Source organism: Falco punctatus (assembly GCF_963210335.1).
Source record: "Falco punctatus genome assembly, chromosome: 4".
NCBI classification, from domain to species: Eukaryota; Metazoa; Chordata; class Aves; order Falconiformes; family Falconidae; genus Falco; species Falco punctatus.
This window is the reverse complement of record NC_137583.1, coordinates 50242917-50270805: the sequence shown is the minus strand read 5'-3', so window position 1 is coordinate 50270805 and position 27889 is coordinate 50242917. Positions and strand designations below refer to the sequence as shown.

The following is a 27889-nucleotide window of genomic DNA, read 5'->3' as shown; positions in this document are numbered from 1 at the left end:
CTGTGGGAAATAGGGGTGCATTTGCTCTGTTTGCATCTGGAAGCACGTTAGTAACAGCAATTTTAAATATATTTTTTAAAAAAATAGAAGAGATTTTGCAGGAGTGCACTTTTGAGAAGGGAAAAACCGAGTGCTGTGAATATGTGGCTTAGGAAAAGCTCATACACGTTTTCTCCTGCACACGTAAGCCATTATGAGCTGCTGCACGGTTTAACCTCTTGAGCTCATCGCCGTTCCCTGTGACGGGAAAGTGAGATGTTACCGGAATGAAGGGGTGCAGAGTACGCGGCAGGGCTGAAAGGTGGGATAAGGGAGCGACGTCTTTCCTCGGCCTGCCTCTCCCCCAGGCCCTCTGTGGGCACAGCCCGCACCCCGCGGGTGGGCGCCGCAGAGCCTCGGGGGCCGGTAGGCTGAGGGGAGCCCGCGGCGGCACCGAGCCCCGGCGCGGGACGGCAGCGCCAGCCCCTCCTCGGCCGGCTCCGGGCCGCGCTGCCCGGCGGGGCCGGCCCAGCCCCGGAAGGTGGGTTCATTTCCGGCCCACGCGGCGCGCTGGAGCGGCGGTGGCGGTGCGGGGCCTTCGCCGGGAGCCTGGAAGACTTTCGGGCCGGGACGTGCGGCGGCGCGCTGGGTGAGCGGTCGGGCTGAGGGCAGACGGGGGCCGGTGGGCGAGCCCGGGCGTGGCCGTCAGGCAGCGGCCGGCTGGGGGGGACGTGGCGGGCCGGCGCTCGGCCGCGGCAGGGAGCGCCTGGTGCCGGCGGCGGGCGGGCTGAGGCGGGCGGCCCGGCCCGGGACCGGCGGGGCTGCCGGCGGTTCTCGTCTCCCCGGCAGTGACGGTGGTCAGCGGGCTGCTCACGGTGCTGCCTTTTATTTTTTCTCGGAGCTGCGCCGCTACCTCAGCGAGGAGGCGAGGAGCGGCGGCAGGGCGGCCCCGGTGCTCCCTTGTGGCGGCGGGGCCCGGGAGGGGGGTCGGCCCGCGGCGCCCTGCCGCCCCCCCGCCGCCTCCGGGCTGCCCGGGCAGCCGCTGCAGCCGCCGCAGCTCTGCGCGGGGCTTTGTCTTTCCCCCAGCCGCTGGCCGTGGCCGTGGCAGCGGGCTGGGGTCGCCGGCCCCCGCGGGCCGCAGAGGCTGCCTTAGGGCCTGCTGTAGTGCTGTCGCAGGGGGGTGGCTCAGGAGTCTCTTCCCACCCCTGTGAGCGGGCACGGGAAGGAAAAGAGAGCTGGCGGTGGAATCCCCACCTTTCCCCCCGACTGCTGATTTCTCTAAAAGGTATTGTGAAGGGCAAGCGTTGAACTACCGGGGAGGGTTGGGAGGCAGTAGCTCAGGTGTCTCGCTGATCCTGTGTCGTGACAGTTCAGTCCCTGGACCAGAGCAGCCGAGGGGAAGAGGCCTTTGGATTTGCTTCCCAGTGAAACGGGGCTCTTGAGGGTTTTTTTTGTACCTAGGTTCATCCGGAATTGTACGTTGACAGATCAAGGGAAGCTAAACTGAAGGTCAGTCTCGACGTTACTTTTCCACATGTGCCTTGTGCTTGCGAGTCAGACTGCTGACTATGGAGGGATAACTTTTGTACTTGCCGAGGGCCCATGAGGCTCCGTGTGCCTGCTGCTTCCGAGAGCTGTGCTGCTGCTTGGGCAACAGCCGGGGAGGAATTGGTGGTTCCTCGTGGTTACACAGCCAGGCCTGCTGGGTGCTTAAACTAGCGCATCTAGTCAGGCAGTATTATCTTTTTAGATTGTAAATGAGCCTGAGGTTTAAACCCACCTACATTTCTGTATGGTGGTGTACTTTGTCAGAGAGCTCAGTCGTACTGACAGAGCTGGCACAGAGTTCCCTTGAGACTCCAGACTTGACTGTCTTGTTGAAAGGCTCAAGAGCCTGCTTTGGAAGTCACTTGGCAAGGCACAGCTTTGCTGTGATTTTGGTACTTGAATTCTGATTGTAATGCCAATGCCATGTGTTAGCCTTTCTCCAGAAGCTATAAAAGCAGAATGAGTGTTAAGAATCTGATTACCTTTTAACTACATTCAAAACAAAATTGCGGGATGAAGTGACTGGAAGCCCTGCAAGTCTGACTGGGTATTACTGCTGTGTATGTTATCTGCCTGTCTACCGATTGTTCCTGCCTCTTGTTCTGTTGTGGTAATTCCTTTGGGTAATGCATTGGGCTCTAGATGTAGAGCATCTTGACTTCCTCCTGATCCCCCGAGATGTTACCAGTCTTTGGCTTCCTCACGTTTCACAGGGCGTGGGAAGGCCAGAGAGACTGGAAGCCTCGGCTGTTGTGTGCGGAGAAGCTTTCAGCCTTCTAAGAGAGCATGTAGCCAGCAAGCGCATCGTGGTGCTTCGGTACCGAGCTGATACCACAGGTCTCAATGTTTTTGTGAAAGGAAATGTGCTGATGTTGAAGGGGGAAAGGTGGGGGGGGAAGAGGTAGGAGGCAGCTTTCAGCCACTTATAGGCTTGACTCCTGTGTTCCTGAAAATGGTTCTGGGCTTTGAGGGGTTTGCTTTTGGCTTTTTGCCTTAAGTGTGTCTACCTTTCAGGGTAATGCTTTCTTCAAAGTTGGAAACAGTCCTTCTGGGACACCAAACCAAACCTGGGAAGACCATTTAGCGTGCTGCACCGTGCGTTTTATTCCCTGTCGGTCACTTGACCCCAGCCGTACACGCTCTCCCTGTTGGGCATGTTCTTACCCTGCTGGCTGAACGATTCTGTCTTTTCACTTCCTTAGCTTGCTATAGGCCATAACAAATGCGTGTTGATAGACCACTTTCCTTGATCACTGCTTTCAGATTTGAGCGTCAATGCCATGGATGTAACAGGAGAGCAGCAGCAGGACGTAGAGCACAAGCCATTTAAACAACGCTTGGATAAAGCTGCCAATCGTGTGACTCTAGAAGCCGAGAGACATGGTAAGATGCTCTTCTGCCATTGTCGGGTGGATGCTCTCATCGTCTTTCCATCACTGTATGCCTGCTGTGAGATTCATGGGAACATTGGACGGCTGAATTCACAGCGTTTTAAACACCACAAACTCTTGAAGAGTTTATAGGACACAAATCTATTACACTGGCAGATCAGACAAGGTCTTCTTTGTGTGTGTGTATATATATATTATACCCGGTACTTTTGCAAGGCAAGTCTTTTGCCTGGTCCCCCTGAAATTGGGATAAGGACTCATTGATGCATTTCAGGAGCAAAGCTGCTGAGTGAATAGGCTTTTCCTACTAGACATCAAGCAGCTGCTCTGGCAAAACTTGACTTTGGGTGCATCTTTAAATCCTAGGAGGCTGACAAATGGGACGAGCTGGTTAGAGGAAAGAGCCTCTTTCCATTAAGGCTCCACTGACTTGACCCTTAAGCCTAAACTTGCGTCTTACTACATTTGCTTTGTGTGCGTTAGTGCATACCCGATCGATAGATTTCAGTTGATTTATCAGTTACAAGTTGGAGTAAGTGGTCCTTGGCTACATAACCCTCTCCTCTGCATTTTTTTACATGTTATGACTTACTGTTGTACTTCAGTACAAACCGGGAACGATTCTGGTAGTGTTGCAATCTAACAGTAATGCTGTCCCGACTTTGTCTTTCTAACACGTGAGGTCCTTATTATCTGTTCTGGGTGATAGTGTAGTTCTGTGTATTGGCATGAACTAAACTTGCTGACTTGTTGTAACTCAGATTTAACTTTTCTGTTCTTAAAAGCTGAAAGCCTAAATTAAGCCTAGAGCTGAACAATGGGTAGGTACGAGAGCTTCTCCTGTTGTCACAGAAGTGTGGTGATAGCGTTCTTACTGTTGTGTCACTTAGCAGCCTTTCTGTATTCAGAGGCTGTGGCATTACGAATGTAATGTCTGGGGTCAAACCCCACTTTTCTGTATCTAATTCTCTGTTAACACATGTAGGCCTCCTGCCTTACTTGTGTTGCCAGCCTCCACTGGGATTACTCAGTTTGAACCGGTTGCTCTCGCTCCTTACATTATCAACGGAAAGGAAGGGAAACTCAGAGGGAGCAAACAGTCTCATCCAGGAGAGGCATTTTGAAAGCGATCAAATTGCATTGCATGCAACAAGCAATTTCTTCTGCTGTCTGGAAAAAGGACACGGCTAGTTTGATTTCCACCACAAATGTGGCAAGTTAGATTGGAAGTGTCCACCCATCTTCATGAAACTCTATGATTATCAGTTTCTATTAGTAACACTTGATGTTCAGTCAGTTATTTAAATGGCAACTATAGCAGTATTGACTGTTAAAGGAAAAATTTACACAGACGTGGGTACCGCTAGGCTTGATTTAGTCACAACTCAGAGCTGGGCCACCACCCCAGTCAGTGGCAGAGAACAAAGGGATACAGCACAGCTTACACTTATCAGATCATTAGTCATCATCCAAAGTTTTTAGAAGTTTCCTTTGGTCCTGTCAGTTCTGCGAATCCATCACCTAACTCTGTCCCAGTTGATTCATCTGTTTGGTTCCAGCCTCTGCCTCTGTTCCAAGCTCCTCCTCGGATCGTGATCTTCTTGTCTGCCTGCTTTAACTCACATACTCCTTCAAGCATGCTTAGTCTTTGAACAAGCAATTCCTATTCACATATGCCAATTTTTCTAAAAACACCCTGTGTTTCTGCGAGCACCTGTGTGCACAAACTGATCATCTGTTGCTTCTCTGTTCTCCCACTGATTAACTGGCCTGGGTGTTAAACCAGCCTTGGATTAGGGCTATGCTAGGGACAAGGCCTGGTACTGCCACTTAGCTGCTTCAGCACTTTAAATTTCTTAATTCAAAATGCATTTTCTTTTAACAATTTCCTCCTTTTTGTTTTATTATTGCATACCTGCAATAGTTGAATAGATAACATATTTCCAAGTTCTTTCTTGCAATTTTGCTACTAAGCCAGTCATACAAGTTACAGAACATTGCATTAATGCAATCACAGGCACAACTATAGAAATCACAACAGGTATTGTAACGATCAGTTTCTTTAACCACCTTGATAGGTTGGGGAACCGAGATGTTAATTCCTTGATACCAATATGCATGGTTTCTCAAATCTGAGAAAGAATTCTGCAAATACAATAAATACTGGGTTGCCTGTTCACCTCCATCCAACAAACTTGTCTTTGCTGGGACATAAGTTCCTGGTACTGCTATAATCCTTCCAAAAAGAATTTCTGCCAGAGAAACTCCAGTTGGCTGCCTGGGAGTGTTTCTTATATCCCATAAACCCAAATTTAAAGCTTCACGTCATTGTAACCCAGTCTGTTGACAAACTGGGACTAATTTCTTTTTGAGAGTTCTATTCATCCTCTCTACCTGTCCTGAGGATTCTGGATGATAGGGAGTATGTAATTGTGATCGAATTCCTAATGAATGATAGATCTGTTTTAATACAGCTGCAGAAAAGTGAGGTTCCCTGTCAGATAGCTCTGGAACTCCCTATCTAGGGATAATTTCCTTTAAGAGAGCTCTAACAACTGCTTTTGAGTCATTTTTCCAAGTAGGGAAAGCTTCCGCCCACCCTGACAATTGATCAACAACAAGAAGTAGGTATGTGAACCCCGTTACTTTAGGCATTTCGGCATAATCAGTCGGAAGGTTTTGAAAAGGATACTTTGTCGCTGGAGGCGGCTTTCCCAGCAGTGTCTTCATTCTTAAAGAGGCAGATCCTTACACAGCCGACAGCTCTCACCAATTCTTTTGGCTGCTGCATAAATTCCAGGGGTTGCCCACAGTCGTTTTGAGAGCAATACTTTCTGGCCCTCTGTGAGCTCTGTCGTGCTGCCAGCAAGTGATAGGTCATAAATACCTCTTCTGAAGTAGCAGTTTACTTCCAAATAGCCACTGTCCCTCATGTTGTTGTGCTCCCAATTTCTCCCAGGTTTGTCTTTCTTCTTCAGGTAGATCTTCATAAAGAGGAGTTAGATCTGGGATTTCAGCCTTACCCTGTTCAGTCAGAATTGGAGTCATTGCTCAGATTGCTTGCCGTGCAGCAGCTTTTGCTGCTTGATCAGCCAAGGCATTTCCTCCAGATACTTTGTCTCAGCAGTTGGTATGAGCCTTTACCTAAATTCAGTCCATTTCATTCACCCTCTGTTGATTTCATCATTTTGCATAGCTTAAAGCTCCATCCTCACTTAGACACGACGGTGCAAATGCCTGAAAGCCATCCAAGCCCCTTCCCAGTCAGTGGAGAGGAAGAGGCGCTCCCAGAAGCCCTTACTCTCAGCGTGCACATCTGAAAAGGATTGGGGTTTTTCTGATTATTACCTGAAACTTTTTATTCTGGTATCAAGATGAAGGAAATTGGTGTACTGAGCAGAAATCTGATATAATGGTTCTCAGTTCAGACTAATTTCCTCAGTCTTTTTTTAATGGGAAGATGATTTATGTAGCATTTCAGCCAGCACCTACAGCAGCACCCACACTGATCCAAACTGGTTACTTACTCTGCATTTACTATAGCTTTTCTGCATGTCATAGTCAGTACGGAAGCTCTTTCTTCTTTCCAGGTCCTCCCTTAATCACAGGCATGTCGTTGCAGGGGAATGGAGGGGGTTGCAGCTGTCCAATATTTTAGGATCATAACGAAGGACAGCCAATGTCTATACCTTAAAATGTATTAACATGTGCTTAGGGATTTAGGTTTTGTGTTACAGCAGCTTGCTGTACATTCTGCCTGTGTAGGAATGATAAAATCTTGGTGATTAGAAGCCCTTCTTTAGGTTTATAAGTTCAGTACTTGCCTCCTAGTGTTGCCATTGAGCTCCTTGGAGCACACTGCTGTAATGCTGCTCAATGCTAATGAGTAAAAGTATCAGTGGCAAACTCTATTCTGTAGCCAATAGGGGTTATTTACTTGTTAAATCTGTTAATCATTAGCTCTTAATAATTATATAATGCATACTTACCTGCTATGATGAACATTATGATGATTATGAATTAGTTTGTATTAGTTAATTGTTACTTATCTGACATTTTGGTATCTGAGCTCATGCTGGTTGTTCAAATTGTTTTCCTCATTCTAGGTCCTTTACACACTTCCTCACAGGAGTTTGTGTCGTCATCGGAGGCATATTTACAGGTATCACACCTTTCAATCTTTTTTCTTTCTACATTGTAAACATTTGCCATCTTTTTCTAAAAGGTGTATGGCTGATAATAAATCCCTTTTTGATGGGGAGAGATGATTTCAGACTTCAGGAGGGAATATAGCATGTTCTATAGAGCCATGGGAGTGGTATGAGAGTATAAGTAGTGCTGCAGACTTTCAAGATGCTGTGGATGATGTAAGACATACCTATCATAGTATTTTACTTTGATGCTCTAAAGGACACTTTGTTTTCAAATAATGCAGTCTTTCACATACCATATGAATGTATCTGTACTGTGTTCTTGGCCAGGTTGGGTCTGTAAGCAGACAGTTGCTTTCATGTGGAACTAAAGCAAGTAGAATCTGTGAACCCAGGTTGCCATGAGCATAGCCATCTCGAGAGGTCTTAGAAAGCATCCCCAGGCACAGGAGCTCCAGTGAGCGCTCTGCAGGGACTAAAAGTAGTCCTCACAGCTACATGGGGGCCCGTGAGGAGAGGCTGTTCCTGCAGAGCTGTTTGAGTGTCTGGGCTTCGTTCTCAGTGTTGGCTTCTGAACAGCTGATCAGTGTCTGCTCAGCTCCATGTGTGTGACAGAGCCCAGCCTTGGTCCAGCCTTGCACTCCAGCTAATAACCCAGGGTGCTCTGAAACACAGTCATAGATGTTCACATGGCTGTGAAGGGCCAGCCTGGAGATTTATCTGGTCAGCATGTCTATACTGGACCTGAGAAGTCAGCTTCTGTATGTATTGCATAATACCTTTATCTGCAAGGTTTTCCCATCACCTGAGGTGTCACAGTACTCAATTAACTTGATACTATTAAACAGAATTTCTGTCTGTAATAAATTTGGTCATCTTTATTTCTATGGCTGACTCAAGGAGAGGCTTTCAAAACTTATTTTTGCGACAAATGAAAGTGCCCTCTAGCACTGATTACCTTTGGCAGCCAGTTCATGCTGCCATATGCCATGATCTGAATCTATATTCTAGAGGAAAGATGAAATAGTGGCCAAGAAGGCCAGTAGCGTCCTGGCTTGTATCAGAAATAGTGTAGCTAGCAGGACTAGGGAAGTGATTGTCCCCTGGTACTCCTGCAGTGGTGAGGCCACCCCTTGGATCCTGTGTACAGTTTTGGGCCCCTCACTGTAAGAAGGACATGGAGGTGCTGGAGCCTGTCTGAAGAAGAGCATTGAAGTTGGTGAAGGGTCTAAAGAACAAGTCTGGGGAGGAGCAGCCGAGGGAACTGGGGGTGCTCAGCCTGAAGGAAAGGAGGCTCTGGGGAGACCTTCTTGCTCTCTACAGCTCCCTGAAAGGAGGTGGTAGCAAGGTGGGGGTCTGTCTCTTCTCCCAAGTAACGAGTGATGGGATGAAAGGAATGGCCTCAAGTTGCACCGTAGGAGGTTTAGATTGGATATTTTGAAAAATTTCTTAGCTGAAAGGGTTGTCAAGCACTGGAACAAGCTGCCCAGGGAAGTGGTTGAGTCGCCATCCCTGGAGGCATTTAAAAGTTGTGTGCATGTGGTACTTAGGGACATAGTTTAGTGGTGGACTTAGCAGTGTTAGGTTAATGACCGGACTTAAAGGTCTTTTCCAACCTGAACTATTATATTCTAAAGAAATCAGCTGTGTAACAGTATTTGTGTTACAGAATCAAATTTATTCCACAGGTAGAGATAATTTCAGGGCAAGACAACCACAAAAGGCAGTCATCTGAAGTGTCACTCAAAGACCAGATAGTAGGGCCAGTAGTTCTGTATTCTACAGTAATAAACAAAAGACTGTTCCCGTTTTAGCGGCTACTCTTTATATAGCATTGAAATGTGTATCTTTGCATAGGGCCAAGTAATCACTTACTCCTTAGATTGAGGTGTTGACTAAAAGAAAAAAGAACATGAATCTTCATAAAGGCACTGAAAATACCTTTGCTCACTGGCACCCTGTGTTCCCTCCCATGTAGGAGTTCAGGGTTCCTGCCCTGCAAAAGCTGCCCTGATGGATGCAGGGTTGTCTTGGTTTCATGGTGCAGTAGACCCATTCTAAACTTTTCTGTGGTCCCAAACAAGCACTGAGTTAACAGGCTCCTTCAGTGCTGGAGAGCTTTGGGGAAAATACTGCAGAGAGAACTAAAGGCATCAGTTTGTTTTGCTTTGTGTCCTTGGTGGGTAAACATTGCAGTCTTTGATAAGGGATGTCCACCAAGGGCAGCATTGGGTAGGGTAGCTTATTTTTAAGGATGCTATGAAATGAGCAAGAAATGGGAAAGATGCCCTTGGCAAGCTGGATCAGTGCAGTAACATGGCAAAAAGTTCTCAACATCAGCCTCCTTTCCAAATTAATCTCACTCATCAGTAAGCACATGCGACTCAGCCTGTCTCTCTTTTAATGCTGTAAGAGAGATCTTTTTCTGGAGAGGCATAATCACCTCTGCCCTGCAAGCTGGATCTTATCTGCCCTGATGACCTGAGGTTGTTATTCTTCTGAGCAGCAGCTGTTTTCTGTTGGGGGGGGGAGGGAGCTGGAACTCCTTTCCACTAACAGAAGGGTTTGTGTTTTCTTTCCCTGAGAGTTTTCTCTCTTTGAGGCATGTCTGGCTTGATCTGTCTGGGTTTTTTTTTTCTCCTTTTAGTCGCAGGACTCATTGATTCCTTGATCTATCACTCAGCATGTGCCATCCAGAAGAAAATTGAACTAGGGAAGACAACATAAATAAGCAAGGAGCTCACTCCACAAAATAATCCCCAACCCTCTTTAAGGAGAACTAAACGGATTTTTAGAAACACAAGTGATCTTCTGACTACACAAGAGAAGAGGTTTGGAATTACCAGGTGGCCCTGACTGCTCTTATGTTACTGTCCCATTGTTCTTTGTTTGGCATTAATTTGAGAATGTAACTGCGTGAACCTTGCTGCTATAAAGATTAGCTGTCTTGTCTGGCTTGCAGACCCTACTGTAAAAACTCTTCTGTGCCAGACAACGTTCATCCAGTTCTTCCCCCTGCCGCACCCCCTACCCCCCTCCCAAAAGAGATGCTGGAGATACTGCATTCTGTTTGCCTCCAGGATTAATGGAATAATGTACTGTATTGTCATGAGACCTGGAATGAATTGAATTTGCCATCAAATACATTTTCTAGCAAGACCATCTAGCTTTTTTAACTTCTCTTAAAGATGTCTCTGAGTGTGCTGATGCTGTATGCCAGACCTCTGTGAAAATGTGCTGAATCCCACACACTTTCCTTCCAGCTGTTCTGGGCAATGCGGTGAGATGTAGCACTTGGCATGTTCTTACTGTACCGTGGAGCATTGCAGTTGCTCCAGATTGCTGCTCTTGTGAAAAATGCAAGTTGATGTTTCAGCAAAAAAAAGGGGTTGGAGTTTTAATTAATTAAGTCAGATTGTGGTTTTCACTTCCCCTCTATTTGTATTTTGAAACGAAGTCCATCCACTGTGTGTTTTGGTAAAGCATTTAGAAGAGGAATTAAATTATTTAAACTAACCCTGGTACCGAATTGGAAATTATAATTAAAAAGCATACCTGCATAGTGGCAAAATACGTAGATACAATAATCATGGTGGGGTTTGGTTTTTTCTTTTTAATGATCTACACAAGTAAGTAAAGTGCTTGGTACGTGAAACTATATTAGGATTCATTTGAAAATACTGAGGAAAAATAAATATTGCGGAGGCAATATTAAGGCAAAACGCATCACTTAAATCTCAGCTCTGGATGTGCTGTGGTCTTGACTCTAAACTTGGTCTAAGCAGTTGGTCCAACAATGCACAGTGAGTATGACAAGCACAGGATCAGATAATGCAGAAAGAAAGTGGCATATATATATATAATATATATAAATATATATTATATAATGCATTTGAACTTGATTAACAAACCAGGGAATATAAAAACCTGTGGCTTTTTCAACTGGGAAGAGAAGCAGTTTGAGGTGTCTGTAAGAAGTCTGATGAATCTCCAAGCTAGAATACTGGAGAAATTTCTTTTAAAACAAAACAAAACACATTTGAAACAAGGATATTTAATAAATCCATCAGGTCAGATCATACAGTGCCACTACAATGTGAGGAAAGTGATATGGTATCTATATGTTACATAAGGAACAAAAAGTGACTTGAACAGCTTCAGTCACTTGGCGAAGCACACAGCTTTGTAACTAAATTTGAAAGAATAATCAAGAGGGGGAAGATGAATGGAAATAATGCAGTGAGAGTTTAACCTGCACTTGAACAATTAGCAGCTAATCGCTTGTCTATGGTAAGAAAGCCAATTACTTCTAAATCTTAGAAAAGCATTGAGGAGTGTTTCACAGAGGCAGGTATGTCAGTGGCCCAACAGGAGGCAGGTACGTGTCGGAGGCCCCACGCCTGTGGGAGGCAGGTATGTGGACTGGCTGCTTGGCTTAGCACCTGGGATTGCCAGGGAGGGCTGCTCAGAAAACATGCTGGAAACTACAGCGCGCGTGTGGCTTCTGTGTTGGATAAGGACAGCCCGGCAGAGCCCCAGCCTGCCCCAGGCTGGGGGGGAAGTGACTGTAGCAGCAGCTCCTCAGGCCTTTACAGCGTGTCTGGGGGGGTCAGAGCATGATGGAGCTGAGGGAGTGGAAGCACAGAGCAGAAGTGTTTTGGGGAGTTTGGTTAATGGCACTGTAAGATTGGCTTTGGGGTGGAGAACTAAGGGAACAGGACTGAGCCTGGGGACTTTTCGTTAGGACTGAAGGCTGGGCCAGAGAAGAACGAAATCCTGAAAAGCATCAGCATCCAGTATCCATGCAGTCTGGAAACAGGCAGAGTGAGCTCAGAGTGCAAGCCCACAGTGTAACCTTCAAGCAGTGCCCTTCTGGTGTGTGTATAGGAAAGCAAGAGTAGACAAACCTTTGTGACTGGTTTTGCTGAGATTTTGAGGTACATACTGAGCATCAGGCTGAGGAAGACACTGCCTGAGTGCCTGCTAGTGCCATCTGTATATGGATACAGCACTGCTAACTGGTGTGAGCTGCAAGGAGCTCAGCAATGGTGAGCTCCGGGGTGCAGTAACGCTCAGATGAGGCTCTGACGGTCTCTGGCGCATCCATTGCTGGCCTTTGGTGCAAGTGTCTTGAGGGAAATCAGGCACAACTTGCACAAATATTTGTTTGATTATTTATTTACTTGTGGCTTCAGTTATGTCTCCTGGGACTGCATATTTATTCTCTTTGTTCAGCAAAACTAACTTTCTCCCTTTCTAAATCCAGAACAATCTGAGGAAGCAATCTGTGGGTGTCGCACTCAGCCTCCTCTCCCCTTCTGCAAAGCTTAAAGTTCTGGGTGTGGGTTTCTGTTCAGGACTGTCACCAAAGTGCTTCAAGGAAGCTGAGGTGGGCTGCTGGCTGTGGCAAGCTATCAGAGGTTAAGAGGAGTGACCGAAGGAATTTGAGTAGGTTAGAAGCATGGAACAGGTATCGGCTTGCAGAGTGACACCCTGTTCTGTCCCTGGTGGTTGCTATGGCATTTTCATTTCTGATTCTTTACGTAGGGAATTTGCATTTATTCCTTAGTTACTGAGAAAGCCGCCTTAATATTGAGGTATCGTGATGGAAGCAAGCTCTGAGCAAGAGCTTCTTGCCTTCTGTGTAACTCCATCTGCCTCTTACAACTGCTGGTTAATAGGCACAACCCCTGTTACCTTCTGCTCTGAGGAGACTGTGTTCAGGCCTGGATTATATGTGTGTGCCTGTCAGGGCTCCTTTTGTCTTGTAGGGACTCCTGGCTGTTATTGACATCTCGGCCTCATCAGTGAGCCGCTTTCTGAAGCTGCTCAGGCAGGCTAATTGCTGTGGAAAACCACCTTCCTTGTCCAGTAGACCTGAGTGTGTGTGGCCTGCTCTGTATGTCCCACTGCAGCTATAGGGGCTGAGCATGCACTGCAGCGCCAGCACTTACAGTGAAGGTGGGACAGCTGACAGTTTCTGACAGGCTTCAGTTTCCTCCCGGGAGAGCTGTGTGTTTCAATGCTTGGGGTCTACAAGTTTGGAAATACCCCATCTCAAATCAATTACCTGCGCAAAAATACATGTTTTTTAAGATTCTTAGACTAGTCAGTGCTATTGTAAAAACAGTGACATGGGAAAATTAAGTCATTCTATCGTGTCTACTTTTTAAATCAGTCTGGACACTAGTGGTATGCAACTTTAATTACTGGAACACTGCAAGAGATGCTGAGATACTAAAAATCTCTTGGCAGGGATTTCTTCTGTGAGAGACTTAAGAGTTTGGAGGATGGGTGACCAAGTAAGCAATTCAGTCTTTCAGGACAAGGAACCTCAAGACTGTAGGTTTTTCGCCGCAACATTTCAAGCCTATCTTCTGTCATAAGGGCAGATAAGACATAAGAAGATAAGGGCATTTCCATACCCTCTTTTGTGCTAGAAGTTCTGTGCAAATTATTATAATTAGGACTAGTTCAACCACTCCTGAGGTATATCCACTGGAATTTATACATGGAACTTTTTTCCAATTGACTATAGAAAGAAAAGGATGATGTAAACCCTCGTGTCCAGGCACTTGAAGATGATTAACCACCTAACTCTGCACTGAAATCCATACAACTCAAACAAACGAATATACTTTATCCAAAAGTTCTAGGGAGTGGGTACAGCAGTGTTTGACTCTAGGTGGCTTATAAGGAGACAGCAAACCTATGAGCATTTGGGGGTTTTTTCTCCATCACACATCATTTGATGGCCTTTGCGACAGGATAGACAGGAAAGAAGTAATTTACCTCAAACATTAGGCTGTGCTTCTGACATAAGGCCAGCACTTCTGGGTGTACTTTCTCCAGAAGGATGTCTCTTTCTGTAGCCATGTCTGCATGAAAGGGTTTGCACAGCACACCAGAAGTTAGGAATTTAGAGCTGGGTTGTCTGCTTGCCATGTTAGACCTTGCGCTGAAAATGCAGTTCATGTTGCTATCATCTAATCTGTGTTGAATTTCACACAGATGGCACTGAGGTTAAGTCTTGTAAAAGTGTGCTTTCCAGATGTCTGCAGGCTTGTGCCCTCATTACCACCAGGAGTGTGTTTTAAAGGTTCTATTGCAGCTTGGGACACCATGTGTTAATTTGCTAATATGAAAACTCTGGATCTGGAAATTCTGGATTGCATAGTTATACAATACAGCAACATCGATCCAGAAAAATGTATTTCTTACATCTTGCTGCAGCAAATCCTCCATCCTGTTTTAAGACCACTCAGCCACACTGTTGACCCATCTCAGCAGTGATAAACAGCCACAATAAAAGGCAATTCTACCCACAGGGAATCTTTTCATACAGAGTCAAGTCTGTGAAATTTTTATGGCTGCTTCCCCTGCTGTGCTTTTTACAGGAGAATTACCACTTTCTAGAAGAGTCTTTGTGACACCTTTTAAGCGATATGTTCACTGAATTAATCAACAAACTAGGTAAACTTAAGATAAATTAAGATGACAAAGCAAATAAGAAGAGTAAACACATATATGCACACAAACAGAAACATGAGTGTTCACTCCCAGCACCCACATGCGTACACCCTCTCCTGTTCACTGATACACAGGTCTGAAGTCATGGATACTTTTCACACCTGCAACATTAAGACATGGGGAATATAAAGGACTTTTACCTCCTCACATATGTTTTCTCATGAAAGATTATAATTTCTTCAGAATTGGAATGTTCTCTCCCCAGAATTATGTAAACTTTCATGGCACTACATAATCATGCGATAAAGTAGTACAAGAGGGAATGCTAAAATTAGGACAAGGAATGGCTGTATCTGCAGCTTTCCTTGGGACTGTTCTAAGTGAAAAGTGATCCCTAATGAAGTCTGTGCCAGCTTCAGATGAGGAAAGGGCTCCCTTGGGTTAGGAGTTACAATGTCTGCACTGCTGTCCAACAGTGAGCAACTACTCTCTGGAATAATTCATTAGCTTTCATTAAAGGTGCAGTGGTTATGGGAAATCCTTGTTTTGCTTTACACTCAGGTGAAAATTCATTTAAAACACATGAATTCCCCACCTTGCAGTGAGAGAGTGGGGTTTTCTAACCCTGTCTTTTGGTAAAATCCAGTCATGTCACGTCCTTCATCCCAAAACTGTTCCTGAAAATGCATGAGGTCTGCCACAACTTGGACAGGTATTGTAGGCAAAATCTTAACCCTAGCTGTGTCCTTATGTGCCCAGTCATTTCAGATTGTCTGCAGTTCTCATAGATTCTTTCCAGAAACTGCAGCTCTGTTCCTGTAAATGCTGACCTACCTACTTAGGCTGGAAACACCTCACTGTCTGAACAACATATTCATGGCATTACTGGAGGTGATGCTGCAGTATTTTCTTTCTTTTGGAATGCACTTTTTGTGGAATTGAGAACCTGTCTAAGCCTGTGTTTTCATATTTAAAAATGGAGACAGAGGGAATGATTTTCAAAAGAAGCAGGAATGGAGTTTTGTAATTCCTGAAAATCTGAGTCATTGTTACCTGCTGCCAGTTACCAGTTTAGCTCAGTCTGACAACTGTGTTCCAGTAGGCAGAGGAAGTGGGAAATATTTGGATATTGTCCAAGAAGAGAAGGTCTTCACAAATATTTCTTGCTGTTACAGTGGTGGATGGGAATCAAACGTGTGTTGCCCAGGGTTTTGAGAAAGCCTGCAATCTTTGCAGCCTTGTGTGCAGACAGGCATCGCGCTGCACCGTGCTGTTACTGCGCAGGAGTGCCTAGGCTGGATTTCGCTTCACTGTGAATGGCGTTAGTTCCTGAACTAATACAGAATTCTGCCGTCTCTGATACATTCTAAGGGCAAATAAAGCTGTACATAAAATGCAGCAGATTATAGGCGTCTTCATTTTCAAATAAATGAAGCTGCAAGCTTACAGCTTCTCCACGAAGCACAGTAGTCTCACCTCATTTTAAGGCTTTTCAGACTCAAGCAGAGAGACTGTCTGATGCATTCAGCAGCTTCAGGGCTTTTCAGCTTATTTACCTGAAAAAACTGAGCTGATGAAGATTCGGACCAGGTTGGAGGGCTGGAAAGGAAGGGGAAGCATCTTCCCACAGAGAAGATCCCAGCATGTATCTGGACCAAAGCTCGTGCTGCTATCTGGACTCCCTGAGCTCTCCTCAGCAGAGGCTGCTCATTAGAGGGGGGATGACTAATGGCAATGACCACCAGTCTGTGGTGTCTCTCTCCAGAAAGCTGGCTTGCTCCTGTTTGTTAAGGAAAGACTGAGATAATTTCAGCTACTTCGACAGGAACAGTAGGAAATGGTTGACTGACTGCACTGAGATGCAGGAAACTTCACAGCATCCTGGAGCAATCCATCTGTATTTGAAGAGGACAGATATCTCTGTAGCAACCAGTGTTTGTCACTTGGGCAGAATCCCTGGGGGTTCTTTCTAAGGCACTAAATGTGTTCCTTATCAGGTGCTGTACGCCTGAGGTCCCCTTGTTGACTACCTTTGACTATTTTAGAACTAATTGTCTCTTATTTTAGCATCAGGTGAGCCTGCCAGTACTAGTATGGTTTATGGTTCAGGCACTCTCAGCCATTTAAAGCAGATTTCTTGATACCGAGGGAGTATGCCTTCTGTCAAGCTGTGCAAGAGTGAATTTACTAAAAGGCGTTTAAACTGTGCACAATAAATACTTACTGCTTTATAGCCCTGTTTGGACTGGGGTACCATCCCCAAAAGAGCAGCACGTTGGAAAAGACAGAAAGAAAAATGTAATAATTTACAAAAAAACATCAAGTAGGTAGAAATCTGAAAGAAGAAAAAAGACTCCCTGAGGGATACTGCAGCTAACAGTAGGACTCCAGTGACAGAAGCTATCTGGCTCTTCCGCCTTGTTTTGGGTTCTATAGCACAGGGCAACATCCATGACCCACTGCTAATCCCCTCACCGAGGGGATCAGTGTGCAGGGCTCACCCCAAATGTCAATTGTTGGGCTCAAAGGCAGGAAACTGCAGCTGTCAACAGAGAACAAGTAGACAAATAACATCGTTGTCCAGATGCCCTTGGAATGCACAGGGAGATAAGGTAACTGGTACAAACATCTCAGACATCTCAGCAGAGGCCCCAACAGAATAGATGTCTCCCCTTCATGTGCACAGAGTGCTTTTCAATGTCACTCTTCCATGCTGCTCTGTTTTCCAATATTCACAGCACGTTGCTATTTCAGTTTGTTTCAATGTGTGTTTCTGTATTTGTTCAGTGTAGCTTTTTCTGTAAGAAATGCTGCTTTCTCCATGTCCTGTGGAAGCAGAGATGGTGCTATACCACCCAAGCAGACTCACTCACTTGGAACCACTTTCTGCTTCCCCATTTTCTCGCTGGAGACCATAATCCATTGTTTCTGTGGCTTTTTGCCTTTTCCAGGAAACTGAACTAAGCGTGTCAGAGAAAAACAGTATCAACCAGAGCAGCTGCTGTGATTTTTCTGTTTCTCTTGTGAAATGAGATTTAAGAGGCTGGTGTCTATCCTTGTCTTTAACCCTCTGGCATACAGAGGAATAATTAAAGAAAAATTCATAATCAATATTTATGGTCTCCTTTTGCAGACAGTACTTGATTAATCTCCACAGTCATCTAGCCAAATAAGAAGAGATTAACTGACATCCTAATCTATCATAAATCAAACAGTCAGGGAGATGAAGCATCTTACCTTAAGAGACAAATGTTATAGAGAGCCTACATTAGGGTTTAGCCTACATTATTCGAAATCTAATTTAAGCCAACATTGGGACTCTTAAAGTCACAGATTTTTAGACTGTTCTTCAAGGCTCTGCAATCTGTGACGTGCTATGTGCATCTGACACTGCGTATGCCTGGCATTATTACTGATTACACCGATTGTTGTCAGCTGACAAATGAAAGAAAATTAGCAATTGGTTGCAGTGGGACCAGAAGTCACCAACTAGCAGATCTTTTTTTGGAAAGTCAAGATCTGCCAGCTCAATTGAGAAGCATCGGGGGCCCGGATAATTGGAAATGCAGCAGATTGCTTTCTGCAGGAGTGCAGCATGTGTGTTATGGTTTCTGGTGAGCTTTCTGTAATTTGCAAATCAAAACCAAACAAAAGCAAGGAAGCAAATCCTTTCCAGGGACATTCTGGATTTCCTCAGGCTATAAAAATGGTTGAGCCTCTAAACCTATCAGACCTGTTTTCCTGCATTCCACCGCTATAGCCTACCTGTACCCTAAAGTTAAGATGAAAATGAAATCACTGTCTCACACTGATCCTTCCTAAAAGGTTGCATCCACAAGCTCTCTAAAAACTTCCCTCCCGCATTTCTCTTTTGGAACATAAAGGAAACAGATTAAGGGTCATGACAGAAAATATTATAAGTGGTATTTTTCCTAGGGATAATATGTGAAAGGTGCAAATGCAGAAGTGTAAAAGAGAGACCAGGCTCAAAGGTATTTGTGAATGTTGATCTTGGCACTACAACATCTCCTTTTTGTCAGAAGTGTCACCACAGAGGTGAAGTGAGTAGCAACTATGAGTCATGATGGCAGCGGGCTCTGCCATGGCAGCGTGGGCTCTGGCTTGACAGGAACTTTTTTTCTCACCGTCTGTCTGTTCCATGAGCCATCATCCCCCAACAGCTTGCTCACAGACTGTTGCCTTTACAGACCACATGAGAGCAGATTAAATTCTTAGCTGAGAGGTAATTTTGTGGGTGTTTACCAAGTAAGAACCACTCTGTTGGTGTCTGATGAAATCTAAACCCCTTTAATTAGCCTTTCCTTACAGTGGATGGGCACACAGGACAAACCAGATCTCCCTGGGGCCAATAAGAAGAGCATCCTAAAGAGGCAAATTTCACCCCTCTGTGTGCAGAGCGACTGTCTCAGCTTCAGTATCAGCGGTGTATTTTTTCCATTGATAGTTGGTTGCCTGGTCAGCGTCCTGGCTTCCTAGTAGAGGTGGAAGAAGTCATATAAATCCAGACTGTGAGCTTTCTGGAAAATCTTTTATAGATGTATCTTCTGATCTTGGCAAAGAACTAAAATATCTGGGTATATAAGGCTGTAGGAAACATCATGCTATATCAGCCTTACCTTCCATATAATCTTCCATCTTGTGTCCTACAGCAGCTGCTTGGGTCATTTAAAGAATAGCACCAGAACTGTGAAGTAGACAATTATAGCTAAGGGCCCAGATAAAGATGTGCTACTGTGGAATGTATAAAGCTGTGATTTTTAATGCTTCTGTGTGTCCTGTGGGCTGTTTGGACTGACATGCTCAGCACTGATCTTGTGCTTTACAGCACCACACAGCCATGAAATAGGCTGCAGGAAGAAGCAGGCATTTGGCAGCTTAATCACCTGGCAAGTGTTAAAAGGAACAATTTCTCCATTGCTCAGGAGATGGCCAAGTTAACATCCATCTTTAACTTCTGGGTCTTTCTGCTTAGCTGGGTCATATAATTATTTGGTTACTCTTTGGACAAAACAAACGTGGAAGAATGTGCATACTGTCATTAATAATAAAAGGAAAAGGGGAAAACAACACTGGTTGCTCTAGCTTGGCGCTCTATTGTTTCGGCTTTGCCCTTTCTCACGTAAGCTCTTTGGTGTAGAAACATTCCCTTGGGCTCCTATTTTTTTTACTTCATTTACTGTGAAGAATTACTAATGTTTTCTGTAAAATTATCCTATGGGTTTGGGTTTTTTCTACAAACAGTAAGGGCCATAGAGCTTTCCCTATCTGTGAAGCTGATCTGCAACGATGAAAAAGCTGTAGACACTGGGTTTGGCTCGCCCTGTGTAACAGAAAAGGGAAACCTGTCAATCAGCAAAAAATGCTGAGAGCAGCAACGGAAACACTTTGCTTTTTCCATCAAGCAACCAGGGCCTCTTTGAGGATTAAATGTATTGCTAAATTTAGCTACATCTCACTAGAGTTAGTATCAGAAGTTATCAGATCAGAACATCTTTGAGAGAATGACGTCTGTCCCATGGAAGTCTAAGCCCTGGCATGCTTCTCTCCCACCCTGTGCTGCAGCAGACTGGAGCTGGGAACATTCTGCACAGCCAGCACAGCATTAGACTCGAGACATGGCAGGATTTTTTCAAAGCACTTGAAATAACTACTGTCATCAGCCTGCTCGTTTTATTGTTCTGTCCAGGTCCTGAGCAAAATTTGTTGGTAACACTGAAGTGGATGTCACAGGAGAGAGTAGCTAAACCACATGAAACTTTCTTTTTTTTTAATAGGTGTAAGTCTTGCCCTCACCTTCTTTTCCATTTTGTGGGTCATACGGAGACTTTAAATCCCACACCACAGTGCAACAGACATTCTCAATGGCTCTGATAAATTAATGAACATTAATGAACATTTTAAGAGTTAGATCTGGGGGGAGACACGCAAAACCCTTCAGAAAATAAATGGCCCTTTGCAGGGCCTCATTTAGCAAACGAGGTAGATTGACTGTGTCGTGTTTTCCTCATCATTCCCATCTCTGTGCCATGGAAGCAAGTTACTCCATCCTACTAGAAAATGCCCAGCTACCATTTTCATTCTGGTTGGAGCAGAGTCTTAAGGAGGGAATGTATGTCCAGGTGTAGCAGGGTTTCCCAGAAGTGTAGAACCCACCCTGGAGAACCCTGTGTCCCTGCAGCAATGGTTACGATGTGCTGCTTTTTGAAAGATGAGTCTTTGCTTCTTGGGAATGACAGATGCCTGCCTGGAATTGTACTAACAACTACCAGTGCTGAGCTATGGAAATTGAAGAAAGGTTCTGTATCTCTCACTATGAAAGGCTTCACCAAATGAAACTTGCGACTCTTCTTTATGGCAGTTGTCTGCTCAACACTAATTCCATTACAGGTAAGGTACTTGGGAGGTGTACGAAGCTTTAATTTTAATATCTCTTGGAATATTTCTCCCATCTGTTCTTGGTAAGCAGTTACGATTTGCCTCAGTCCGAAAGACTTTGAAGAGCAAGGACTCTGGGACTCAGAAAGCAGTGCAGCAGCTAACAGTATCATGCTAAATAAATATTCATGCTCATTCAAAGCATTTCGATTTTTTGGAGTTTTAAATAGTACTACTGAAACTCCATATAAATATGCTAGAACTGCATGTGTGTCGTTGTATCTGCGTGTATATATTTATCTGTCCCAGGTGAACGTCCTCCTTCCTGTTACAGTGACAAAAGGAAGGACAGAATCTGGTATAAACACTGAAGGAAGTTTGTTTCCTTATTTGCATCCCTGAAATCCCAGAAAGTCTGCTTGGGTGACAAGACTACAAACACAACAAAAGCAATGGACTTTTTAGCATGGTATTTCCATTTATAACATGCTCAGGCATACCTGTAGGACATAGCAAAGTTTGATCTCTCTCTTCAGTTAGAATCATTTTGCCATCAGGTCAAGGACTGTGTGGCTTCTGAGACCGGTGAGAGTAAAAGAAACATGCGTATTTCCCCACGTGCCAGTGGACAATCAGAGTCACTCCACAACTTTTATTTGTTGGCGGCTTTTATAAAACAAAATTCCCTTTGAATCAGACATCTCAAAAAATTTATAGTCTTGTGCATGCTAGTGATACCTGTCTACTGAAACTTGACATATCTGCAAAACCAGATAGCTGAGCTGTCGGGTAGAATTCCTGTTTTCTACTGAAGGGGAGGAAAACTCACAAAATTAAGGCACTGTCAAAACCCAAGCCCACAAATCATTGACCTTTTGTACTGGCTTTCATCTGGTTGCATACAAGGTGGTTTTTTTTATTTTTAATTAACCATCAATTTCAAACAACGGCGGACACACACAAATAAAGCTTTTCTTGAATCCTCCTATTTATATTCCCAGTTGCAAGATGACAGCAGCAAGCCTGATTGCTAGGGATGGCAATATGCTGCTTAACTGAAAGCCCAGCACTGCATCCCTGTGCATGCCATGGATGACGATCATTTTAAGAATGCAATACGCAGAACATGAACGAACTAACAGACTCCTCCCTGAGCCATTTTATGAGCATTTCATATTCTTCACTCACTGGGCACAAGCTGCGTTCACAGTAGTTTGGCCCAAAGGGACCTACAAAGGATAATCAGTATCTTCACCTGGTGTGCTTTTATCAGTCTTTTATAGTAGTTTTAATCAGCTAGTGTGAAATTCACTTCTTCAGCCTTAATATTAATTTAAGAATATAAGAAATATTCCTTCCTGCATCCAGTGAGAGTGTTCAGGCTGCCCTTCAGCACACCAACATCACTGCTTTAAGCACAAACCAGCATGGAGCTGTGGGCTTAAGACCATGCTTAGAAGTAGCCAATTCTCTACATAAAGATACATTTTTAAAAAGCCAGATTCAGGTCCATGAATTAGGTGCCCTGGCAATTATAAATAAATAGTAATAAATACCTATTTACACTCGCACACTCTTCTGTGTTCCACAGGATTACAAACAAACCAGAACCATGCTGCTTTGCTCGTTAAATATGATCAGGTTTGAGGTGGGACACGCTATTACTAACAACATGCAGCAATGCTCCGTAACAGTTCAGAAAAACAACAGTACCAACAGAAAGCACGCGGAGCATTTCACAGCTTCAAAACTCTTGCAAACACAGACTTAAGATAAGTGACAATGTTCTGTCCATTAAGAATCAGGGGGAACTTAGGTGAGAGAAATGGAGTTTGGCTAGGACACCGGAGTCAATGTCCTTATTGCATATAAAATGTCACATTAACCGGAGGTATGGCAGATGTGGGAGCTAGGAAAAATTGGATCAGGCTCATAGGAAACCGTTTAATTTCCTTGAGTCTGAAATCCAATTTCCACATTGATTGTGTCTAAACAGTTTGTTGTTTTGGTAGACGTCATAAACGTCAATGAAAGCTCCAAGGAGTTGCAGTAGCACAAACCATTACCTCCATTCATAAATAAACACAGTGAAAGATTTTACATCAATGGAAAATGCTGCATCGTAATTGCTGACAGTTTGGGAACTGGCACCCACTTGTCATCCTGGCACAAATCTACAAACCCCTGAAAATATGATCAGATTAGAGACACGAGACCAAGAAGCAAGCAGCAGCACAGACAGCACAAATGAAATTCAGAGACCTGCCTGGCAGTGTCCTGGCTTCCATCTCTCCTCCAGAGTCTGAGAGAGAAGGACTGGAGGATAAAGGAGGTCACAGGTGGCTTTGAGACTCAGCTCTAGAAGAATTTTCTTGGCCTGTTTACTGTGTGGTTGCTTTTTTATTCAGCTTTTTTTGCCTTCCGTTTCCTTGTGCCTTCATTTAGCTCTTCTTTCGACTTTGCAGGAGGAGGTGGAGGATGGAAAACCTCATGGGAGGCCCCGTGCTGATCCTGCTGATGACTAGTGTGTCCACTGGAAACAGAGCCAAAGAAAACTGGGCAGATGAAGCTTTCCACTGGAGCAAAAGGTGAAGCGTGGGAGTGAGTAGCCGTCATGAAAACCTGCCAGACAACAGTGAATACATAAATTTAAAGATCACACACACCAGCTAGGAAATACTAACTAGTAAGGAGCATTCCACTTACTCCAGATAAAAGTCCCTATTGCTACACGACTCAAGGCTATTATCACAAGGATCATCTACCGTATTGCCTATATGATGGGAGAATTTAGCCTATTAATTTCCTGAGCAGGTCTCTCCTGGTATGTATAGCCAATGCCTTCAGTAGTGGCTGAGGAAGGCGAACACCCCCAGTTTAAGCCTGTACTCTTTCTCTGGTTTTGTAGAGTTGTTGGTGGCAAACCTGCTGTAAACTTACCTTGCAAACTGTCATGAACATGGTGAAAAAAAAGATGAGGTTGGCTTCAGAGATAGGGAGCCAGCGAGTTTGTTGCAAAGTGAAGAGGACTGTGCCATATAGACTAGCCTTTGTAGGGCTAGAAAAGAAATAAAGAATTTTTCTAGAAGGTTTGCATCATTTGCATCCAGTCCTGAATGGTTCGTTAAATTCCATTTTTGGTCTGGCAGAGAATTTACAGGCTACCTACTTACAAGGACATATGAAGAATTTCATTTGTTTCTGGCTTCCAGACCCCACGCAGCAGTTGCTCAAAGTTAGACATCAAGGCAACACCAGAACCTGCAAAACAGTAGAAGCAAACAGCTAGAACTGCCACACCAGAAGAGAGTTCCGATGCCTCTTCCAGATCCCCAAGGGACAAGGATGACCGAAGGGGAACAAAAAGGTCATGACATTCTTCCCAAATTTAAAAGAAGTTAGCCTAAAAGAGAAGAGCGGGGCAAATGCCTTCCAGACTTTCTGTAGAGTGTTTCCCGAGACAGGGAAAGGGCATTTGCCTCCGTTCCTTTTACTGATGCTCAAGTGCTTGTTGCAAACAAAAGCTAAAAGAAAACTGCCTGGGCTGTTAGAACATTGATAGAACCCCCCTGAAAAGCTACAGGCGAGGCCAGAGACAGTAGAACATGGGAGGAAGAACAAAGAATTCCAGAATTCTACACCCGTATTTCATAGTTTTTCATGTTCTCCAGTTCTTCATGCCTCTGTTAACATTAGATGACGGCCCAACTGACAGCCCTCCTGGCAAGTATGACTAACTGTCGGTGTTCTGGGAAACCTGACTGATTGAGGCCAGCTGACTGCAGCCACTAACCAGCCTGCTGAGGGATGTGGTCACCTTAAGCTTCCCTCGCAGATTCTCCCATCCCTCCCCACAGAGCTCAGATTAAGAGTATGTCATGTTTCACCTTTAACCCATCCAACAGCCATCATAACAAACCACCCGTGGTGGTAACGGTGATAAGCATGGTGGACCCCAGCTGCAATTTTGCGAACTCTCACCACCTCTTTCATCGCCACAAAGATAAGCTTCACAGGCAGAAAGCTAACGCACTTGTAGAAGAGGTTCATGGGACAGAAGAATATCAAATACCTGCAAGAAAACCACGAAGAGTTTAAGGACCTGTTTGTTTGTCCTGATCTGGGACATACAGAGAGGACTGATCCAGAGCTCTGTAGTGTTGGGGAGAAGGAAACACTGGTTCTGTCACACAATAGCATGTACAACCCGTACGCACCCACGAAATTAAACTTGGAGTAGTTATGGTTAATTTGCGCACATTTCACTAACAAAACAAATAAAATGCCCCCAGATTTTCAGTGTGTGCCAATCCTCCACTGTATGTGGTATCAGTGCAGCACACGCTGCACTTGCATCTTGGCACAGTTCTGCTGCAGCAGCTATGAATAGAAATGCCCAGCAACTGGACTGCACCCAACCCATATCATCAAAGCGTTAAGACAACTGGTCAGAGAAACTGGAAACTAGGAGTACAAAAGACTCAAAGGCTACATCACCCCACCCCTTCTTTCCCCAGTTAATCCAAGCAAGATAATACAAGTGTGTCACACAAACAGAATACCTCCCTTCACACACGAAGGTCTTGTACACAGCCAGCGGTGTCTCACGCTTAATAAATCAGGTGAAGTGCAAAAGACTCACCAGACTGCTGTGGCCAGGATGATGCTGGAGTTATTACTGAAGTAATCAATAGGTGGTTCTCCAAGTAACAGATCAGCAAGTATGTAACTTCCAAAGCAGTGGAGCATAGCGCAAAGCCAGGAGGCAAAAGGGCTCTTACGAGACATCTCCACGGCTCCTGTGAAGCAAATTCTAAATGAGAAGAGGAATTTGGCAAATAGGTAGAAACTTCAAGACCCTCTAGGACAGAAGCTTGTGGTGCATGTTCTCCAACAAAATAAGTCAAAAGAAAAGTGCTTGTAAAACAAGATACAAAAATGTGTATTCTCTGAAACCTGAACAAGTACCAGATACTGTCCAGAAATGATACGCCTGATCATAGCTTGTAGGCCCCCCTTAAGGTTCCGGATGAACTGAGTCATTAGAAGTTTATGAATTGGCTCGGTTTCTCTCCTGTATTTGCTGTGACTTGCTGCAATCAGAACGAGCAACTTTTCCCTTGAGAACATCTTTTTACAATCTAAAAATAAAATGCATACTAGTACCATTCTCTCCATTGCTTCAACCTAGGTGCCCTCTAGAATTCATGAACAATCTGTTCAGCTCTTTCATTCATAAGGTAACCTGCAAAAATAGAACAGTGATTCTTAATCTTTATTTGAAAGAAGAGGATTTGAGGATTTTTCCCTGCTCCTCTACTACTTTGGAAATGGCTTCTGAAAATACAACTAGTTATTAAAACAGTGTCACTCTTTGGTAATACATTATGGTCTCCTCCCACAACCTTCTGCTGCCTTTTGGTTTTTTTCATTCCTCTAGCCATTTTCATCCACCTCTGTACTTCTTCAAGGAAATCTCCCAAGAACATCAATTCTGTAAGAGTGCTTCATTGCCTTAAACCACTCCTGAGTCCTTTGTGCAGCATTTCAGATAAAACTCTGTTCAGTAAGCCAATAACAGGCAGCCAAAAGAGAGAACACTATAAAATGTTTTGTCAACATTACCAAGAGCAGCCAACCTTACATAGCAGTAAGTGAATCAGCGTGTGCTGAAACTGTGACTGCTCGGGCTCCTCCATCCTCAGAGGCATTTCAGCCGACTGAAAACATTGTGGGAGCAAGACAGCTGCAACAGCCATGAGATGAAGCTGGTTCTATAGGAACCTCAAGTTTAGCTTGAGGCTTAAATTTGGTAACACTTGTTTTTCTTTGGCTCCGTGAAGCCATGCTGTCTCCAAGGAGGAAACAGGACATTACTATCCTGACACTAATCTTCAGCACAGGAGCTGTGGGATGAAGCAGTGTAGGAATCCAGTGAAAAGTACACCCCTGCCTTACCCAGTCCAAACGGATTACTGGGCTTACATATTTGTAAAAGCTATTTTCATAAGGGTTGCCTGTTAACTGTTCTGCTCAGGATTTAATGCTGGATGACAGCTGTAAGCGATCAGGGCTTGAAAAAAAAAACCCAGCACTTCTGTTTATGTGGAGTTTAAATAGAATAGCATGTAGAGTGTACAGCACGGAGATCGTACAACAGGAGGATTTAAAATTATACTGGAGCATGGGGGTTTTGTGGCTTTGCTCTCTCAGTCATAAGGCAGTTAGGCTGAAACTATTCCAGACAGTGCACGGAGAGTGTGCACAGCATCAAAAATAGACGGAGAAGGTGGCACCTGGAGGAGCCCAAGGTGGAGTCAGGCTGTGACATCGCGGGGAGTGAAAGCTGTGGGGCAGATCGATCCATCTTTACAGGATGAGGACAAGCACAGTAGGGTGGTTAGGTGCCCCGGGTGCCGCAGAGGGTGGTCTGGCAGGTGGGAAGCCCCCGGGGTTTCACCTACAGCCTTTGTGTATAATAAATCGGAGGAGGGCATTGCCACGGAGACGGAGGAGCCCAGCAGCCGCACGGCACCGCGACACTGAGCCCTGGGATGGCAGCTAAGAAGCGACCGAACTTAAAAAGACTTGGATGTGGCTGGAGTCCAGCCGGCAGTAAACGCCGGGGCATTCCTGGGAATCGGGGCCGCCTGGATCCTGCTTTTTCCTGCTTCGTGCTTAGAGGCCCGTGACAGCCCGGGGGGCAGCGCTGCCCGTTCCTGTCCCCGAGCCCGGGCCTCGGGAACTCCGACACGAGGGTCACCCGCCGCGCCCCGCCAGGCCCCTGCACCCCGGGGCCGCACTCACCCGGCTCGTACTTGAAGTAGAGGAGGGAGACGATGAAGTAGGCCGTGTCGAAGAGCGGGAAGACGGGCAGGGTGGCGAAGGCGGCCGCCAGCTCACTCAGCTGCAGGGCCGCCGCCAGCTCCATGGCGGGGCGCGGGGCGGGCCGCT

General features: G+C 45.1%; 2 protein-coding genes across 14 annotated transcripts; one reads left to right on the top strand and one right to left on the bottom strand.

The window, feature by feature from the left end:
- The first annotated feature begins 437 nt into the window (after positions 1-437).
- LOC308062977 (uncharacterized protein) lies at positions 438-24816 on the top strand. Of its 11 annotated transcripts, none has more exons than XR_013927779.1 (8): positions 438-628; positions 1441-1488; positions 2241-2364; positions 2791-2910; positions 7025-7080; positions 9717-20947; positions 23401-23523; positions 24085-24217. XR_013927779.1 is itself a non-coding variant. In XM_080385320.1 (7 exons), exons 2-6 carry the CDS (start codon positions 1514-1516, stop codon positions 9780-9782), a joined length of 345 nt encoding a protein of 114 aa, XP_080241446.1. In that variant the 5' UTR covers positions 486-628; positions 1441-1513; the 3' UTR covers positions 9783-20947; positions 23401-23494. The 11 variants fall into 11 exon arrangements, 3 of the variants coding, with proteins under 3 accessions (XP_080241446.1, XP_080241444.1, XP_080241445.1); XR_013927780.1 differs by lacking the exon at positions 24085-24217 and adding an exon at positions 23844-23974; XR_013927775.1 differs by having other exon boundaries at positions 439-628; positions 2241-2344; positions 24148-24816.
- On the bottom strand, positions 21568-27889 carry TMEM38A (transmembrane protein 38A). 3 transcript variants are annotated; one of them, XM_080385314.1, is made up of 7 exons: positions 27743-27879; positions 26102-26180; positions 25578-25734; positions 24823-25007; positions 24109-24196; positions 23876-23993; positions 21568-23557 (listed from the first exon to the last, which is right to left on the bottom strand). In XM_080385314.1, exons 3-7 carry the CDS (start codon positions 25721-25723, stop codon positions 23336-23338), a joined length of 759 nt encoding a protein of 252 aa, XP_080241440.1. In that variant the 5' UTR covers positions 25724-25734; positions 26102-26180; positions 27743-27879; the 3' UTR covers positions 21568-23335. The 3 variants fall into 3 exon arrangements, with proteins under 3 accessions (XP_080241440.1, XP_080241441.1, XP_080241439.1); XM_080385315.1 differs by lacking the exon at positions 26102-26180 and having other exon boundaries at positions 27754-27889; XM_080385313.1 differs by lacking the exon at positions 26102-26180 and having other exon boundaries at positions 27743-27877.